General features: G+C 39.7%; 1 protein-coding gene across 4 annotated transcripts; it reads right to left on the reverse strand.

Annotated features, from left to right (window-relative positions):
- Positions 1-23: 23 nt before the first annotated feature.
- tmc6b (transmembrane channel-like 6b) lies at positions 24-19,715 on the reverse strand. 4 transcript variants are annotated; one of them, XM_005458510.4, is made up of 22 exons: positions 19,636-19,711; positions 18,529-18,608; positions 14,287-14,450; positions 12,541-12,671; positions 12,209-12,367; positions 10,145-10,300; positions 9,934-10,042; positions 9,584-9,668; positions 7,149-7,406; positions 6,209-6,408; positions 5,984-6,128; positions 5,699-5,854; positions 5,128-5,306; positions 4,942-5,032; positions 4,740-4,837; positions 4,519-4,614; positions 4,345-4,420; positions 3,197-3,330; positions 899-1,075; positions 721-799; positions 477-563; positions 24-359 (listed from the first exon to the last, which is right to left on the reverse strand). In XM_005458510.4, exons 3-22 carry the CDS (start codon positions 14,340-14,342, stop codon positions 345-347), a joined length of 2,487 nt encoding a protein of 828 aa, XP_005458567.1. In that variant the 5' UTR covers positions 14,343-14,450; positions 18,529-18,608; positions 19,636-19,711; the 3' UTR covers positions 24-344. The 4 variants fall into 4 exon arrangements, with proteins under 4 accessions (XP_005458567.1, XP_013132107.1, XP_013132108.1 ...); XM_013276653.3 differs by having other exon boundaries at positions 19,619-19,697; XM_013276654.3 differs by lacking the exon at positions 18,529-18,608 and having other exon boundaries at positions 19,636-19,715.
- Between the last annotated feature and the right edge of the window lie 1,074 nt (positions 19,716-20,789).

Raw genomic sequence — 20,789 nt, forward strand, 5'->3', positions numbered from 1 at the left:
TGCTGCCCGTTTTATTACAAAGATTTACCGGTTTTATCCGCTTGTTTAGCTCCTCAGACTGTTCTGTTCTGTTCCTCTCATATCCCACCACTATGAGGCTGCCTTTTCTTAAACTCTTTATTAGTTTGTGCATCTTTAAAGTGAACCAGCAACATCACAAGTAACATTCATCTAGATAAATAAACAGTCCCTTTTCCTTCCAACTACATAAACTTCAACAATCTACGTTTGGCAAAATCAAACATCTACTGCTGCATAGTGATTTTGAGTTCCTGGTTAGTATTCCAGTTTTATCCACACTGTGCTTGGTGGACTGAGGTTTGTCTTCTGGAGAATCGGCTGCCTCAACATGTAGAGTCCTAAAAAAAAGAAAAAAAAAAAAAAGAAAGGAAAAAACATGGAAAGTAAGAAAAAGGTTGGATGTGCAGTCTGGTGTTGTAGCATCAGAAATGTTGGTGGTTATAAAGGTGACTGACTTGGCTTTTAAGACGTTTTCCAGCATCTTGTTTCTGTTTGTGGACAGACTGCAGCTGATTGATCAAGAACTTTTTATCTTCTCCTTCCTGAAGACACGCAGGGAAAAAAAAAAGAAAAAGTACAAATACATTTCAGTGTATAACATCCTAGCACTGTGGTAAACTTAGACTGAAAAAAAACAAAAAACAAAAAACAAAAAACAAAAAAACAAGATCTGTATTTGAACACTAGGTGGTGCCTTACATTTTGTATCTGATCCTGGAGTAAACTGATGATCTTCCTTTGACCGTCCACCACCTGACTGTGGAAGTAGATCACTATCCTGATCAACAGAAAAGCACAAAACAATCAAGTGATTAAGAAGTTAACACTGCTATCAGTGATATAGATCGTGTGTGTGCGTGTATGTGTGTGTGCTCACAGAAAGATGCCTGCTCCCACAAACAGGAAAAAGGGGTTTTCCACAAAATATGTGTGAGCCTTGGACAGCACAGACAGTTTGGGATTATCTTTTTCCAGTATTTTCATCCAGTGTTTTCCCGCCTTAAACATTGTGCTAAGCCCTCGAAACGGACCACACGAAGTAGACGGTGTGATGCTGAAGACACAGAAACAACAGATGTGTGAATGCCTCGAGTATTTGTGTAGGCCGGAATACAAAAGATGAATCAAGTTCTGTTTCTTATTGTTAGAAAAAGTTTTTTGAAACTAACCTAGTCATGAATTTATAACTTTTCACTAAGGCTGAGCTCACACGTGTGTTTGTATCTATTATTCATCTCTTAGGGATACAGTCACATTACAGGGACCTGCCTCCCTCTTAGTGTCAAAAACATGATCTGCTCAAGGCTACCACTTAAATTCCAAGGTTTCCATTGAGGTTTCCAGCTGTTGGACTGAGAACAGTACCAGTTCTGGGTTACTCTCAGAGCAGCAGAACCAATCTGTTCTTCAAACTCAAACCCATTCGCTGTCATGGTCCTGGGTCGGTGACCCAGCGCTTTAAGTTTATTATTATCATTTCTCTAGTTTATTCCGATTTTGTATTTGTTCTTAGGGTTTGAGTTGTGTGTCTCTCCTCTGTGTTCTGTTCGTGTCCCCAGTTGGTTGTGTAAAACAGTCTGTGAGTTTCCTGTTTTACTTTGTGTCTCGTTATGTCCATTAGTTCCAGCTGTGTCCCCGCCTGTCTGCCATTTCCTAATTACCTGGTGTGTGTATTTATACTGCGTGTCTGCCTGTGCTCCTCGTCGCGTCGTCTGTGTTTCCCAGTGAATTCTCTGTGTTACCCGGTGTTAATTCTGTGTCTCTCTGCCCAGCCTTCTTTATCTGCTATCTCTGTATATCTCTCGGTGTCATTATGTTATCTGGTTTGTTTGTTAGTTTTACCCAGTTTAGGTTTATGTTCAGTTCTGCCCTCACCTTTGTTATTTTTCGCTGTAAATAAAGCTCCACTCGCATCTCCACTGCCATCTGCATCTTGGATTCATTCATTCAACCACACGACTGCCACCCCAGTCGTGACAGTACGACGCGACCACAAGATGGATCCAGCAGCTTTGTCTGGGGAGAGCGACCTCGCATGCATCCAACGCCTGATGGACTGGGTAACCCACACCACCAACGCAAGGGCGAAAGTGGTGGGGTTAAAAGCCATCGAGGCGATCCTGGAAGGAAATCCCTACCTCTGCCAGCTCAAGGGAGTTTAGGACTTAATTCGCAACCTGCATAAAGCCCGGGAGGTGGTGCATGCTCGCAAGTCCACAGACTTTATCCAGCAGCAGTGGACTACGGCCATCCCGGAACAGTCGCGTCAGCTTCCCCTGCTGGAGGTTTTGCCCGGCCCGCCGGATGTGGTTTTGCCCGGCCCGTCGGAGCCGTCCGCAGGGAGGAAGCGACGATCGCGCCACCGGCGCGTCACCCCACAGCCGGATATTGGGACTTCAGAACTGCTGGCTGTGGTGAGTGAGAAGGACCCTTTTTCTGTTTTGGACTGTGGGACAGTTTATTCAGGGGCTTTGTTTTGTGCAGCAGATGACAAGGAGAATTGTTTGTTGCCTGTTCATTCTCCTGCTCAGCAGTCTTTACCTGTCTGCCTGTGCTCCTCGTCGCGTCGTCTGCGTTTCCCAGTGAATTCTGTGTTACCCGGTGTTAATTCTGTCTCTCTCTGCCCAGCCTTCTTCATCTGCTATCTCTGTATATCTCTCGGTGTCATTACGTTATCTGGTTTGTTAGTTTTACCCAGTTTAGGTTTATGTTCAGTTCTGCCCTCACCTTTGTTATTTTTCGCTGTAAATAAAGCTCCACTCGCATCTCCACTGCCATCTGCATCTTGGATCCTCATTCATTCAACCACACGACTGCCGCCCCAGTCGTGACATTTGCTCTTTGAAGAACTGTTTGACTTGTCAAGTGTTAACAATTACGTAACCCCTCTTTCACAATGAGTGTAGTAATCAGTAGAACCAATGATAAACACTAAAACAAAGCTACTGTTTGCTTAATAAAGTGCTTTGCAGATTGTGCTGTGCTGCAAGTTGGGTTTTTTTTTTTTTTTTTTTTTTTTTTAGGATTATTCTGCATTTGTGATTTCACTGGAATAGGTAAGTGACCTGATTTCATTCATGCAGCATTAATGTTGATGCGAACATGCCGGAGTTGCAGATGTAGTAGCTAGAGAGGAGGGGGTTAAATCGTCTTTGAGCTGCCTGTGTGCGAGTACCTCCACATGGTATATGTGACACACACGGAGGCGCCGAGGAGGGAGGGGATGCAAAGGAGAGTGATGAAGATGGTTGTCATCTGGCTGGCTCTGTATGGCTTCCTGGGGGCCTGACAGTTCATCATCACACTGCTCTGTGGAATAAAGAAATAACACAAGAGCTGGGGTCAGAGGTCACATCCTTCATAAGAAGTGTCAGAGGTTCAGGAGAAAGGTTGACAGTGACGATGTGGCCCACTGAGCTCAGTGTCTACAGGCAAATTAAAGGTAAAACAGCAGAGATGACATGCAATATTTTAAGGCTACATTACTGCATAATTAATCGAACGAGTCTGCAGACATGTGAACAGACGATTTAACCATTTTGTATAATAACTGATGTGTGCAGACCCGTCCTGGATAGCTGCCTGCAGATGGGTCTCTTCTAGCGTTCTGTCCCTCACTGCTTTGCCTCATCCCACCTTCCACAGCTGCCCAGAGCCTGACTGGAGGCTCCGGGCAGCTGGTTTATAACCAAAGTCAAACTTCATCTGTGCTTTCAAGTGAACAACGTGCCTCTGGCCTCATTCCAGTTTGCATCCAGATTTTAAGGTTTCCTGGTATTATGTAGAAGATTACAGTCCTGTGCTACAGGATATTTGTTATTTATTGTAATGTTGAGGTCTGTAACATGCTTGTTTTTGTTCCTCTGTATGACACACCTGCAAAACAGCAGGAGTTTTGGCGAGACAGTAATAATTCACTTCCCCAAACGCCACACTGCAAGTATTTTGAGACACTGGCAGGATGCTGCTTTTTCACCTTTGATGGTTAAGAGTCAGGCTTAACTATTACACTTCTGTTATAAGTTCCTTTTTGTTTTGTTTGGTTCTTTGTCACACCACCACCCTGTACCTCTAATAAGCTCTCACTAATTCTTTTGCAACACAATAGTTAAAATTAGCATTTCTTTGAAAGATGACAATTTAACTGTCTGAAAATTTATATATACAAAGCTAAAAATTATAATTTAATTTTTATGTAATTTTTGTTTAGTGCCAAAAAGTAGGTAAAACAGGTAAAAAAAAAAAACAAAAAAAACAGTTCCACCTTGAGCAAGTGCTTTCTGATTTTCTTTTTGAATGTCAGTGTCTCTTTTGTGCACTTACCATCTTTATGTAGAAGACCAGAAATAGTTTGAGAATCTGCACCGCGGGCAGGAGTGGACTGAAGAGAACTCCCAACCTGAAGAAACACAAAGATAATTCTCATCTATCAGAATGAAGAGCTCATCGCAGCAGGGCCACTTCACTGTGTGCAAATCTAAACAATGAGATTTGTACCAGGCTAACGTCTGTCCATAGATGAGATCCAGAACATTCCTGGCGATATCAAACACTGGTTTCCTCTTCTTTTTCAGCACCTTTTCAGAAAACAACCTGCCAAAGGCCAGAGGAGACATGAGATGAGTTAATGTAATAATAGAACGGGACTAAAAGAACATAAAGAGATAAAAGTTTAATTACATTTAATGAGAACAAAAAAAGAACTTGAAGTGACCCACCTCCAAAGTAACTCGCCAAACAGCGTGTCCAGTAGAGTGAAGATGAAGTCCATGAGCAGGAAGCGATAAAGCTCCTCACCCACAAAACTCTCCCAGCACTGAGATAACAGACATAGTCAAAACAAACTTGTGATTAGAAACACTTTATTCACACAGTTGTCTACTCTGGTAGGTTCAAAGTGTAATTTCTTGTTTATGTTACCGTCAGGCCAATGCTTTTGTATTCAGGAGCCACCCGACCCAGCCAGTGGAAGCAGAGAACTCCAAGCATGCTCGTCTTCAACATCAAATTCCTAGAAAACACAGAGAGAGACTGTTAACAACCAAATCCATCAGTTCTGTACTCTAACTTCTGAGATTACTCAACCACATAATGCTCTGCTCGTACCGGCCAATGGCGACATATGCGAAAACAGAAGGTGACTCGTAGATCTCCATCCAGGCGACGACGTTGAACAGGGCAGGTAACAGCAGGTTAATGAGAGAAACCACCGTAGGCAGAGACAACAATCTGGCCTCTTTCATCAAAGGGTACACTTCAAATTTACGATAGTTTTGCTGCAGGTCCTAAGCAGGAAGAAACACGGTGTGGATAAGCTGTTCAGTTACGTTACTGGAAAATATTGGTTTGATTGTGCAATATTTTTAGTTGATACATATCATGGCTGAACCTGACTATATTCATAGATATACATAAATTTGAAATGAATGAAATTGTAAGAAAAGTGGGAAATATAAGATGTATAAATAGATTCAATTCATTTTAGAAGCAGCGGGAGATATTTAGATTTTACTGTGATGCTGAAACTGTGCACATAGTCACTAATCTGTGTGATATACAGGAAGTACAGTATTGGAAGTTAACATCCCGTGTTAACAAGCTCCCTGTTTAAAGAGACATATGGAAAAAAAAAAAAAGACTTTATGACAAACTGGGGAGGAAATCCATCCAGCCTCACCTTGTGGATAAACTCAGAGAAGTAGTAAACGCCAGCCATACAGCCAGTGGTGCTTGCTATGCAGATTGTCCATGCCACTCCATGAACCATCTGCCTACAGAACCTCTTGCAGAAAGTGCTCTTGGTGTTCTTTTGAGTCAGCTCTGCCAGCAGCTCCTGGTGAGGGGGGAGGAGAAGGGTGGTGTGAGGGAGAGACACAGACCACAATGAATGTTTCAGGTCAGCACATTCCTGCCAGTCAGCGTCTACAATGTGAACGAGAATCATGTTTGTTTGCATGCTTACCTTGAGCTGTGTGCAGATATTTTCAGACATGATCTGAACAGACTTTTTCTTGATGACTTTAAAATCCCAGGAGCTGAAGGTCTTCATAGTCAAGATACTATTAGATTTGTTGATTCTGAAGCTCCGACCGAATGTTTTCGACATGCTGTTGGGAGATGACATGTAAACAACAACAAAGCAAGACTGATGTGGATACAGTTGTACGAGGTCTGTCTTTATCTGTACCTGTATACAAGGATGATGCATGTGATGAAGAATGCCATTCCGATGGTGAAAAAGTATGCGAGAGGCATGTTGTAGGAGAACTGCTGTGAGTCACTTGACAATGCGGAGGCATTTTGTCCTCTCCCTTCACCCCTGGAGCTCCTAGGCAGTGTGTAGTTAGTGTAGTATCCATAGTACATAACGGTATGTGAGAAAGAGCCCTGAGACAAACACAAGAACAGAAACTTCCTCCTTACTTTACAAGCAAGTACAGGCAAATATAAATAAACAAACACGGTGAAAAGTTAACAAATTGCATTGCTTCAACTTGGGAACAGGAACTGCCTGGAAAAATAATTTGTCTTCTTTGTCTTATTATTACTACACTTCCTGTAAATAAGGGAACATATCAAATTCTTAAATGTTATTTGTTATGCTCATTTCCAAACCAAACAGCTAAAACTTGTATTCTTTCTTTTTATAGTTCAGTGCAAAATGATCCTTATTCATCTTATACTAGGCCTTGGTGCAACTCCTCAGTTGATCCATTCATCCATTCGCTTCCGCTGATCCTTTTCAGGGTCATGGAGGGTGCTGGAGCCTATCCCAGCTGTCTTAGGGCGAGAGGCAGGGTACACCCTGGACAGGTCGTCAGTCTGTTGCAGGGCTAACACATAGACAGAGACAACCATTCGCGCTCACATTCACACCTATGGGCAATTCAGTGTTTCCAATTAACCTATCCCCACTAAGTGTATATCTTTGGACTGTGGGAGGAAGCTGGGGAGAACCCACGCAAACACGGGGATAACATGTGAGCTCCGCACAGAAAGGCCCCGGCCTGATGGTTGAATTGAACTCATTGACCAACTTGGACATCCGCTAAAACTTTGGGCATCTTTCGTATGAGCACTTCAAACAGTGAGTGACGCTGCAACAGTCATCGCAGCAGACAGCTTACCGCTCCAGTGAGGAGCTCCAGTCCAGAGAATGACCTTGTCTCTGTAGCCTCGTCTGGAGGATGCACAGCCTGAGGCAGCACCAGGAACGCACCCGTAACCAGGAACAGGAAGACATTGAAAAAGACTAGGGTCTTGAGAAAGAGAAAGTATGAGAGGACTCCAGTCCCGAAACGCCCGCTCACTCTCTTGAGCAGCGTTTGCCACGGCTGGAGAGAGTGCAGGAAGGACAACCAGCTGTACCAGCTCTTTCTTGCAGCCTGGAAGGAGACAGTTTGAAAAGTCAGGTGGAAAAAATAAATAAATCACTGTAGCAACACAAGACAAACTAGACATGCGTTTGTGGTTTTCTGAGACGCTGTGACTCATATAGAAAGTCATAAATGCTTGGGCAACAGAGCAATCACACCGGTAGGAACACCTACAGGAAATAACCACCCCAGCTGCAACATGAAAGTCAAATGTTCCGTTTTCATGTGACACATTTACTGATTACAATACAATAGCACGTCACACCCTTAAAGATTTATTCAAGGTGCTCTAACATTATTTAATGTTTTATAGGATCTTAAAAGGATGAATTGTGAAGTTTTGATGGAGACAGATCTTGCAATCGTTACATATAAAACCATGAAGACAGGTCGAAAGCTTTTTTTTCCCCCCCCGCTGCTGACAATTAAAGCTGAGTTAACAACCTGTCCCTTACTACCATATAATGAATGAGCACTCTTACACATTGTAGCTATCAGGCTACAGTTACTACATAGCTAAAGTTTGAGAGGCTTGTGTCGCGACTCAAACGCTTCTTTGGTTCAGGTAGGGTTTACATTTTGTCAGTACCTTGGAATTTCTGTAGAAACGTTTAACAAAGTAACAAGCTGCACATCGCACAATATCACACATATACCCCACACTCCTCTACACCTCAGGACCTTGGGTACATTTATCCACAGCGCATTTTATGAGTTTCACTTATGTTTCCATGTTATCACACCTCAGTGACCACGACAAGAATAACCCAGCTGAAACTTCAAAAAAAAACGAAAAAAAAAAAACCCAGGAAGGAATGCAGAGGAGACGCAGATATGCTCATATATGATTTTATGCTTTGAAATGTGGTTTGAGCAGAACTTAAATTTTTAATCTTGCACTAGCCAAGTACTGACAATTTACACAATCAAACACATCTGGGAGATGATGTGTTTGCTGACTAGCACCTGAGCCTTGTGGGGTTCTTTCCTGCCAAGCATGTGGATTGCTCGTGTATTTGAGTTTCAAATTCTTAGTTAATATGTTTAAGCTGAAGTTTTTCTTTAGGCTGTTGTTTAAAAATTTAGACTTTTGATTTCTTTATTATTCTGGTATATTGTGAGTCTTAGTTGTGGTATTTTTTTGTCTTTGGTTTTTTGTGTTTAGTTTAGAATTATTATACTGTTGGGTTTTAGTTTTGTGTTACTTTGTGTTGTGGTTCAGGTTGATTATTATCAGTAGCCGTGGTCTATTCAGAGTGTTTTTGTTGTGACTTCCTTTGTCTTAGTTCCATGTTCATGTTGAGTATTTCTGTCTTCTTCTGATAAGTGTTAGTTTCATGTCTGTGTTAGTTTCATGTTTTGTTTTCAGTTTTATTTTGAATTTTATTCTGTGCTTCCTCTCTGCCATCTAATGACAAGCGAACTTTCTTCTTATTTTGGACTTGCTGCCAGTAATGTTCATATGAGTGAAGGAACAGTACCTTATAAACACAAACACAGAAATCCAAGTACATGACAAAAAGGTTATACTCCAGAAACTGATAAGATTGATAAGACGCAGCAGGAGAACAAGATGCAACTGAAAACAGTGATGGAAGCACAATGTGCATCTTGTGCATTTTGGGTCCTCATCTCTACAATCCTCAGCAGTTTGTGTGACAAACTTAATCTTCATTTTTTTTCCCTTCCCTCACAGCAAGATAATATTTGTCAGATTTTCTCACACACACACAAACACTTCAACTAAATGTATGAAACCATATCTACTAATATATACATATACACATTTACACATTAACACCTGCTATCGTGTTCGTTTTAGTTTGTTTCTCCCCATCTCTGAGTTTCCGTTTTTTCTATTTTTGTTTAGTCTCTTTAACACTTTACTACCAGACAGTCTCTTCACACCTACCCTGTAACATAAATACTGATTGTATTTGTTTTATACAAGTATTGACACTTTTTCCCTCTCAATAAAACAAACAAACAAACAAACAAACAAACATAAATGAGTTAAAGTGAGTTTTGAACTCAGTGTGGACAAGGGTTTTTTTTTTTTTTTATCTTTTTTTCGCCCTCACTATTAGAAATTCAAACATAGAAAGACAACTATAACAGTTTCTAGTTTCCTTGTATCTGTTAAGGAATTCAAAATCACAGAAACAGAAATACAAAGGATAACTTACAATGATGATGTAGTATTTGAGTTGACTGTAACAGGAAAGCCTCTTGTTGGAAAGTATCCGTTTTTCCTTCTGCATTACTAAATTCCTGTATACAAAAAAAAACAACAAAGGATCATTTTCAGTTGCATGGTGTGAAAGAGTATTTACAGACCAGTAAATATAAACTTTGTAAATACTCTAATGAAATCAAAGATTGCAGCTCATTACATTTATATGCAGTGTTAAAAATCCAGTATACAGTGTGAATAAGATGCACAGCTAATGTCAGAAAGAGTAGAACTAAGCAGGCAGTCAGTTTATGTGGCTGCAAACATAAATAAAACACAACTCGATGACTACGAGGAACATACCTGATTTCTTTCTTCTCAGCGACACTCAGAGGCATTCCTCGAAGCATCCTCACCCGGTCGCTCACAGGCAGGTTCTGCAGGTTGTTCACCAGACGTTCCCTCTTACTCACTATAATAAACACAAGCAACATCATTTATATTACATCATTCTAATGCAATATAATTTAATCAGAGAGTAAACAGTGCACATCACTCGTCTGACAGCCTCCACCTTCTGCATCTATAGTGTCTCCCTCCATGCCATAGCTTCGTATGGACGGTCTAGAGGAGGGAGAGAAGTCCCGGATGGATGGTCTGGTCTGCCGGCGTCTCCTAAGCTTCAAGGTTTTGTTGCAGTACTGAGAGATGATGGCTCCCCTGTTGCGGCCTGCAGAAACAGGATCAACAACAATTATTTCCTCGAAGGAGTTTCATGAAACCTGAGAGCTCTTCTAACTTCTTGTTTCACCCAAACAAGAAGTTGGGTGAAAAAAGAAGTACATTAAGAAGCACCATTTGATGCAGATAAACTGCTAAAGCTTTAAATCTTGCAGACTTCTTGTAAACTTTGTGGCATGCTAACAGGAGCCACCTCGTCTCTCTCTAGCAGCTACTTCCAAACAGCCTGTGTGGTAAATCTAAAGGGAGACAAAGCATTTACTACACCACATTTATTTTATAGCTCTAGGTACCCTTTATATAAAATATAAATATAAATAAATTATGTTACATTCTTAGAGATTAAGCCAGCAAGTTTTTTTTTTTTTTTGAATTACATTTTCAGGGGGCTTGGGGTGTATTAAAACTCTGATATATAGTCTGAGTCTATATACTAAGTTGTGTTTCACATGTTTAAAATATTGCACCATGTTGCAAAGAAATAAAGCAATCTTCATTGCCACCCTGTTTCTCCTGAACTGACACAAACAGGAAGGTGATAAACGAAATGCTTCCTGCTAAAACACATCAACATCATGTTACGTCAAGCAGTAACACCATGTTAACAACTGCTACACCAGTACCTCATTTTACTGGTCAGCACTGCCCTGTCCACTACAGTGGTATACTGAGTGTTTATTTAGCAAGCTACTTTAGTATATGATCGAATAGACCATATTGAATTCATTAAGTTACTTTCTAGGGCCACCTAATTATTTTACACTCAGCATTTCACATAACAGCGAATTACATTTACATTTATTTATTTTAACTCATTTTTTTAATCTAATTTTATTTTATTAAGCTATTCCAACAAACAAACGCCACCCCCCCAAAAACCAAACAAACAAACCAAAAAAAAAAGCAAAACAAAAAACAAACAGGTTTTGTTAATGTTTCGGCTATTGAAAAACTTAAAGATAGAAAGATAAAGATGAGTTATCCATTTTTTTTAATTTTTATTTTTTTTAAATGATAAGATATCTTTGAAAGCGATTTGAACAAGACCAACTTTCAGACTAGAGGTGATAGATCTTTTAGAGCGGTGGCCCCCAGGTTGTGGAATGCTCTCCCTCCATCTTTACGTTGTCTTGATTGTATTTATTCTTTTAAAAAGCAGCTTAAGACTCATTTATTTAGATTGGCTTTTAATTAGATTTGTGCTGTATGTTTGATTATTAATGTATTTTATGTATTTCTGTTTTATATTACTGTGAAGCACTTTGTGGTTTTTATCTTGTGAAAAGTGCTATATAAATAAATTGATTTGATTTGATTTGATTTTGTGTTCCAGGTCTATATACTTCTCAGAAACTATGGCGAACATGCTTTTAGAACACTTTAAATTAAAGCTTTTGACTGGATTTCAACATAAACCAAACTGTGGTAACAATTCTCATTTCTCATTCTGCGGTAACTGTTTGAGAAGTCTGATATTTCTCAATAATGTAAAAACAAAAGGAAAACAGCATATAGACTGTGTGAGGCTGTTTATGAGTTAAGTTAGTTGTAAGAAAAACATTTTCAACTGTAGAAGAAACATGAAAATGTTCTGACTTAGAGCTCTGCAGCTGTTACATAGTTTTAAATCTGCCTGAGCCAACACACTATTAGTGATTAGTGCTGGATGGATTGTACTGCATGCCAGACATGATTCAAGTAGAACAGTCACCACACTGAATCAGCGTGTGTCAGAAATCGTAGAGATAAGTGTCAAAATTATATTAAAACACATGTTGGACACACACAAAGTAATCCAGATGAGTGTGTGCTCATAAGGTTTTAAAACAAACTGATTTATTTATTTCTATGTATAATCCTCTCCTTATGATTAATAGTTGCTTGTTGCAGGACTCACCAATGGTGCGACTGGGCATGGAGGACAGGATTTTCAAGGTGTCCGAGGACCAGCCTTCACCTTGGATTTGGTCCATTTCTCTTTCACCGCCATCACATTCCAAATCACTTGCCCCCTGCCTCCTATGCTCATGTTCAGGGCCGCACAATGGTATATTGTCTGAGGACAGAAAAACAGACAGACAGAAAATGAAGCCTTTGCACTTCAACGCAGCATTGAAAGGTGTTACAAGTGGTAAAGACATTTTAGGCATGAAGAAAGAGAATATATATTATTTATATAAAGGAAAAATAAGAGTTCATCACATGCAAACAGTCTTTCTTAGACAGTACCTTGACTCTCCTCAACCAAATCACTCTGCAGCTGCTGCAGCTCCAAGGCACTAGATGCTGCTCCATTGTCAGCGTGTTCTGCTATTAGCTGCTGAAATGAGTCGTGAACACCTTCCTCGTCTGCCGGGCTCCTGACAGAGAGATGCACAGGCTTGAGGACTGATAAAAAAGGAAATAGGGTGGTACAGACTAGGCTGGATTCAAAGGCTTCAAAGTGCTCTGAGGGCCAGTGACCACTGAGTAACCTACAGATAAAACACTTTCTGACTTAGCCATCAGTGGCCCCGGTGGGAGTGGGAGGCTGCCAGCCTCTTCCTGCACCATCTATATCACATTTGGGCAAAAAAACAAACAAACAAAAAAAAAGCGCTATACACAGTCCAGTGTAAAAGTCTCAAGTCATCTCTAATTTTATCTTCCAAGGAGCCAAAGTTTGTTATTTTTTTTTTTAAGTGGTCATGAGTAATAGTTCTCCAGGCTTTCTGAAGGTCTTTCAAAAATGCCTAAAATTACCTACAAAGTAATTCCCAAAGAGCTACAAGCCAGAAACTTTGCATAGATTCACATAGTTTGCAGTGAGTCACTAACTTTCAGGAAAATGGAAAATTACAGGACAAAAGAAGTGCCAGGAATTTACAAAAAAACATAAACAAAAAAAAGCCCTGCCACGGGGCACGATTGTTCCATCTGCTTCTTTAACTGTACCATCTACTGTTCAAAGCTTCATCAGAAATGATCTCATTGGAAGGGTGTTGAGCTGTTCTTAAGTAACGGAACAGGGGATGGTATGCCAGATTGCAAAAGAACTGAAATCAAAGTCAGTGACACCATGTCTTATGGAGCGATGAATCCAAATTAGACATGCACAGAGATCAGGAGAGAGGTTCAACAGCGAGTATGAAACACACAGAGGAGGATATGTCGGGCACTAGTCTGTGTCTGAGGAAACTTTTGATACGCAAAATGTTCCATAGATGGTAAAAAAGAAATGTCAGACAAATATGACAATTCACATTCACGAATGTGACCATGTTTGTTCATATTTTATCCGTTTCCAATTACTCATGCAGCCATGCATTAAAAAATAAAAGTTAATGCGCGCATTACATTGACTGTATGCCAGACTGACATAAAGTTTAAACATTTTCTAACAAGGTTCTTGGTTTTGGCTTATTGTAAAACCATTTTGACCAAAATGTATTAGTTTTAAAATATTTCAGCACCATGTCCTGTTTCTAACTAGTTGTTGTGGGGTTGTGGTTCCTTGCCTTGGATCCCAGTCAGTCAGGCCCTCTGAGAAGAAGAAAAAAAAAAAGAAAAAAAAAAAAAAAAAGTTGCCTACTCCTGATTTAGATACTGTACGCCTAAGCCAGCTGGAGAGACCATTTTTCTTTTTAGAAGGACAAACAGCAAGTTCGCTTCCCTGTGACTTCTACACAGGAATTAAAAGAAGCATGCATGCAAACAGTCATGATCTGTTCAACCAAACAGAAACAAGGACAATAAAGTGGAGCTCAGCAGCTGGTCGCATTGTTAAAAAAAAAGGATAGGAAAAAAAACAGACAAAAACCCCGCACCACAGTACACTCTGATCTGCCTTCCCATTTAACCCTTCCCTCCCGCTCTCACGGCCTTCACGTTAAGAAAAAAAGAAAAAGAAAAGAATATCGACAAAATCAAAATGAAGAGTGTGAAAACAAAACAAGAGTAACATGAAGTAACACAGAGCCCTACAGTGACACTTACTCCAGTCCAGCTTCCATAAGCGGGTGGCTCAGGTCAAAGTTAACATTTCGGGCCATTTTCCTTCTCTGCCGACAGTCTCGATGTATCCAGCTGTAATTCTCAGGTTCACACCCGCGCCTGCTCAGACCTGCATTCTACTTCCACCATGGTGTTTGATCTTCTACCTGGGAGGAGGGAGGGGGAGGATTAGGAGGCGGGGCGTTAGTGTTAGAGGTAAGGGGGAAGAAAATGCCAGCGCACTTGCTTGGAATTTGATTGCTCTGCTCTTGTTGCTGCTTGCCCTGAAAGGTTATTAAAGTTACAGGTGTGCTTAAGGGTAAATGTGTATCAAGGGTCACTGCAATGCTGTCAACATTTCCTGGCCTTTACAAAGAGAATAAAGTGACCTGCATGATGCATCAGGGAGACTTGCTGTGAGGAACTGTGTCACTCTGTCTACAATTCTGAGAGCTCCACTGTGGTGCGGTTTATAATAAGGCGTGTGGCCAGAGTCAGATGGCACTGTGTCACCAGTGACATGAATATTTATGAACAGAGACAGACTAACACATTGTACGATTTTTCTATCAGATCGTGTCATGTGAGAGATTTTGAGGAAGCATGCTCGATGGCTTGTTTGCCATTTAAATGGAACATCGTTCACTTGATTTTCTACTATCATTTCTGGGCAACTGCTTTATATGTCAATCTCACCTTGGAGCAATCTAACCTTGGAGCAGCTATACATTCTGCTCTTTGGACATGATAGCTTATTGTTTAAAAAAAAAAAAAAAAACCTAAGTGAAAATATCTCCACCTACTTCAAAGTAAGGAGGCACTACACAGCTGGGAAGATAATATATGATATTAAACTAAAAAATAAAATAAATTAAAACATTGGGCTTTTGGTAACGGTGACTGACAATTTACAATCTAAATTTGGTCAATAATTAAAGATTTTTCCTCATTCTTATTATAAATGTAGCTTTCTCTTTAATATCTTTAACAATGTTGGGTTTGTAATAGGACAAACTGACATATAGGACTATTTAATGCTTAATGTGTAATTTTAGAAGATTTTCTGATTAATAATTTGCCAAGAAAATCCCCGATTAACCCCTGTTTATCCATTATTATAACTGATCTAAATTATATCTAAACATTATATATAACACTTACAGAAATGAAAATTAAATGTAGGGTAATAAAAAAAAATAGAAACACCTCTCCACAATGTCTACATATTTTACATATTTATGGTTGTGGTAAAAAACAAAACACTTTTTTTTTTTTTTTGCAGCAAGCCCATACATGTTGGTGTTTGTTTTTTCAGTTTGTCTCTGGCTCACAGCCTTTCGTTACATACTTGCAACTTTTGGAGCATGATCTGTCCTTATTCTTTAATTATTTCCCTCAAATGAGGTCCAGTCCCATATGGAAAAGAAAAAGTAAAAACTGATAAAAGACTTGCATAAGATGTGGCCTACTTCATATAGTGAATCATATAAGGCTTATATACAAACTTTATAAGATTTATATATATCTTTTCCATATGGGGTGGTTTGAGGGATGCTTGCAGTGCACCTATTACTTCTTTCTTGTTAAAGAAAGATTGGGTGATATAGAAAATTATGTTTGTGGTTCATCTCTCACAATATCTGTGTTACAATACTTACAAAGCACTTTGAGTGGTCAGAGAAATGCTATGTACTTGGAGGTCTATTTATTAAATTATTTAAAAGCCAGTATAAAAGCTTGAATGTATCTGACTATTAATGGAGATAAGAAATTACAATATGGATTTTAGAGCCAACTTTAAAACAAAACAAAACAGTAAATGGTAAGCTTGTTCTGACTCATCTCAACCTTATGGGTTTAATTATCAGATTCTCAAACAACAGACAACTGGTCTGACAACATAACAGAGGATATCTGTGAAAACAATTTCAACTCCATCAAACATTAGATCCACTTCCTGTTTACATGCTCCCACACCAGAAACATTAGCTCAAGAGTGCTCATGATGAGCAAATATAAAAAACATCTGCGCTGGAGCTGGTTTGCTAAGACTATAATGCTCTAGTATAGTACATATGAGTATTTCCTTTGCATGTGTCTGTGGAGATCAGTTAGCAGATAATGCAAAGTTTATCATTCGATAAGCTATCAAAACCCACACACTCATAAGAGGAAATTTAAGTTCCAATCATTCTCAGAAATCCCCACAAACGAATCTATTGCTCAACCACCAGAGAGATCATTTTCTACCAAGCTCTTACCCTTGTCACATACAACCCAGAAAATCAGTCATGTGCCACACTTTTTAATCCGGTGATATCCGGTCATGTAAATAAATGGCCTTCAATATTGTTTGTGCTTCAGGGAAACTTTTTTTTTTTTTTTTTTTTTTTTTTAAACTTGATGAGCCAGGATAGTGCCAACAGGGACACACACACACACACACACACACACACACACACACAAAAATGGCTGTCCTGACCCAGATCACCGCAGTAAGAGCATCAGGATTCACTACACTGGATGCACGCTCTACTTGATGAGCTTCAGGGGCACCACCATCCTTTATGGCTGCCACATTGGTTTTTGTCATGAGCTTCATGAGGAGAGTTACGTCACCACAGCCATGTCACCGGTACGGTTTCCTGATGCAGACAGCATTTTTTCCAGTCCTCTTACTTTGGTCCCCCACCCCCACCCCATTTCCCCAGTCCCCCTTTTCTTTAGTGTTTTTTTTTTTTCTTTCCTCTGATCATTTTCAACTCTTTCAACAATTTCTGCATATTTAGCCAGAGCAAATCTGCAGTAACACAGCAGATAAATATCAGCTTCTGAAATTAGTACATATCATCTTATTTTCATAATATGACATATACATCATACGACTTCTTAACTTTTGACACAAATAACCAGAATATATGAAATGAAACTAAACAAACATGATCCTACTGCAATAATGGTATGCATTTTTAAGAAAAATTCAATATTGATCATTTTTCATTGTTATTAATAACAATTAAAACTTTGGGGTGCATCCTTTCTTCAGCTTCTGATATCAGGCATGGCAGAAAACAGGTGGACAACCACTGGTTTAATGTGATTGCCACTTTGAAACTGTACTGCTGGGCCAGCAACAAACAAAGGGTGCTTAGTTTAATCATTACACATGAATGATGATCCATAAACATAAAAGAAAAGACCTGGATTGCTGGTACTCTTTGTTTTTGTTCTGTGTGAACATACGCAGCATGGAAAGAGTTGAGAGGAGCTCTGCATATCAGTCCGGTCACCAACTAAATGACTCCATGGCTGAGAAATGCCGAACTACCAATTTTTTAATATTTTTTTTACTGCACTTGCTCTTTTCAGGCTCTGTTAGGACAATCTACTGCACACATATGTTTTCCCTCCCTTTCAAACATACTTTTCCGATTACCAAATTGTTTCCAGGATCATGTTTCTGCACCCATTTCCTTCCATATGCATTGCTTGTTATGCAACTAATATTTCTATCTCAAATTTTCAATTCTGCAGGGCAAACAAGCAAACAAAGCAGGGTCATACAACACTGCTCAGCTTGAGTCACTCTCTGTATTTTGTCATATTGTTTTTCCTATTTCAATGTCTAAGTGCAACTAATATTAAGGCAGTCCTCTGAGAGCGTACAGTCAGTGCAGGATACTGTGGGAATGGGTCAAACAGAGAGCTAGACAGGGAGGTCAAAGTTGATCTTAAAGACAGTCAAACAAAATAAGCCAGAGAACAATGCACACAAGGAGTTTAATGTAGGGTTGTTTAAGTATAGTGCAAATGTTTTGGTCAATATGAACAATCATTTTTGCAGATTCGAATGCAACTGTAATTGAACTGAATACAAAGGAACAGGTAAAAGCTGAGGAGAGGGAATTTGGTGTTTTTGGCGTAACGAAAGCAAAGCAGGAAGGGCTAAAAGACAAAACTAGGGTCTTTTAAAAAGCTCAAAAAGTAGCACAAACATTTGGACAGATCCAACTGGAGGGCAATGAAGAGAAGTTTAACCAAGTCACAATGAAGACACCACACTCCAAAAATCAACACACTGTCTGATATCATAAAATGGTCTGATGGTATACAGAAAGGAATTTCTCCACCCTTCTAGCTTTCAAAAACTGAGAAGTGAGTACTGAGAAAAGCCAACAAGAGGCAGCAGCAAAGCACGAAGCTGCAGTTAACATGGCACCAAAACAAAGACTTGGATTACAATACCTCAAAGTTTGAGTGAAGCCTCGTGAAAGGGTGGGTTACAGAGAAAGAGAGGTAGATTTTCTTGCAGCAACTCTGCTTAACTGTAAAGGAAATAAAGGTTGGGCGAATGGGCATATGTTGAGCAATAAAAACTGTAAAGATCATACCGTAACAGACAATAATGAAAATGTGCATGCAATTAACAAAGCCAGGCATGCACACACACACACACACACACACACACACACACACACACACACACGCACACTGTTATTCAGGCCCACAATAGTCTCTTTAATTCAGAACAGAGGACTCTAAATGATAGGTTTACTCCTGGCTACATCACAGAAACTGCAAACTACAACACAGCTTTAAAGGAATGCCAGTAGTGCACCTATTACTTCTTCCTTGTTAAAGAAAGATTGGGAGATATAGAAAAAATATGTTTGTGCATCATCTCTCACAATATCTATGTCTGAATACTTAAAAAACACTTTGGGTGGGTGGTCAAAGAAGTGCAATGTACTTGGAGGTCTATTTACTAAATTATTTAAAAGCTAGTATAAAAGCTTAATCTTTAGATCCAACTTGGGGTTTGTTTGTTTTTTAACAGCACAGTAAAAGGTAAACTTGCTCCGACTCATCTCAACCTCGTGCGATCAATTATCAGCTTCTCGACAAACAGACAACTGGTCTGACAACATAGCAGCGCTATCTGTGAGAACATTTAAAGCTTCAAACTGCAAACTGAAACACAGATCAACCTTTTAATCTGAACGTGTCTGCCAATTTGGGAAAACGGAGACTGTTGAAAAAAAATCCACTCCGCCGTAACACAACACACAACAAAATGCTTATTCAGAGATTCCGACGCTGTAATTACATCCGCAGGCTTTTCTGCTGAACACAGCTTACAGAAACAAAAAGAGCAGAGTCACAGACCCCTTTAAAAACACCAACTTCTCTCTTTGCCGTCGGTTAGCTTAAACTCTAACAAGAGGCGGTCGACAAGTTGCCAAAGACTGAAGTTGAACTTTAACCAAGTTGAACAGAAATTACAAACAGGAGCAAATGAAGACAAACAGCAGCTAAACTCCCAAAAAAGACTCACCAAACGTATTCACTCACCCACTCAGAATCGTAACAGACCCGTTTATCTTTAGTAACCCACCGCTGTCAGTCATAACACTCTAAACGAGACAGCGGGGACAAACCATTAAGGGATGCTGGGGTTCTACTGTAATATAAAAACTAGTAAAATTATAAAATATGAAGCTAAATTACTTCACTCATAGAAAAACTAAGCTAATGCCTTATTGTGTGATATGATTTCCAAACGATTCAACATACTCATCGGTAAGACCCGTAACTGATAACAACGTAATGTAAATCTGACCCCCCACAGGGTTGGCACTCTTGGTTCAGTCCAATTCGCAATTTTACAGGTTTTTTTTCAGTGGGGCAGGGCTGGGCACCAAGAACATCCTAGTAGTTGTGGTTGGAGAGAATGAGGTCGTGTATGATGGGGAAGTAAAGACAGTGAAGAAAACGGGCGCACACACGTCCGAATACATTGAATGTGGCACTAAAAAGTGGCACTAAACAAGAGCAAGTTTTTTCAAGTAATATTTATTCAGACTCTACTTAATTAAAAGTCATATTCCTACTAAATAATACAAAAGTTATATCATCAAAATATCCTTAAAGTACTTAAAAGTGCCCATTATGTAAAATGTCCTGAATGACAGGTATCATAATGGATCGTATTTATTGATTAATTGTATGTATATCACTGTAATGGTGCAGCTAGAGATTGATTGATTTAATTATTTATATTATGATGGGATGTCTGATCTATAGTAATACAGCATAATTTACTTGTACCTAAGTAATGTAAACGTCCATGCTTTCAGCCAGCTGTTTCAGAAATTGTCAGAGTAACAATAGTCCAGCCCAATAATGTTCATAATGTAGCATCACGGAGGGAATCATGTGTTTGTCGAGGGCTCGGTGCCACCACACCGGACTTGATGAGCCAGTATAGTGGTAACAGGGACACACACACACACACACACACACACACACACACACACACACACACACTCTACTTGATGAGCTTCAGGGGCACCACCATCCTTTATGGCTACCACATTGGTTTTTGTCATGAGCTTCATGAGGTGAGTTAGGGCACCACAGCCATGTCACCGGTACGGTTTCCTGATGCAGACAGCATTTTTTCCAGTCCTCTTACTTTGGTCCCCCCCCATTTCCCCAGTCCCCCT

The sequence above is a fragment of the Oreochromis niloticus genome, linkage group LG6, assembly GCF_001858045.2.
Source record: "Oreochromis niloticus isolate F11D_XX linkage group LG6, O_niloticus_UMD_NMBU, whole genome shotgun sequence".
Taxonomy (NCBI): Eukaryota; Metazoa; Chordata; class Actinopteri; order Cichliformes; family Cichlidae; genus Oreochromis; species Oreochromis niloticus.

What these genes read in the sequence shown, in the direction of transcription:
- tmc6b (XM_013276654.3), bottom strand. Translation starts at nt 14,342, where the DNA reads ATGGCCCGAAATGTTAACTTTGACCTGAGCCACCCGCTTATGGAAGCT. An exon ending in CTTATGGAAGCTGGACTGGA is followed by an intron (nt 12,672 to 14,286) that starts GTAAGTGTCACT and finishes TCTCTCTGTCAG; the next exon opens with GAGCCCGGCAGACGAGGAAG. An exon ending in CATGCCCAGTCGCACCATTG is followed by an intron (nt 10,301 to 12,208) that starts GTGAGTCCTGCA and finishes CTGTTTCTGCAG; the next exon opens with GCCGCAACAGGGGAGCCATC.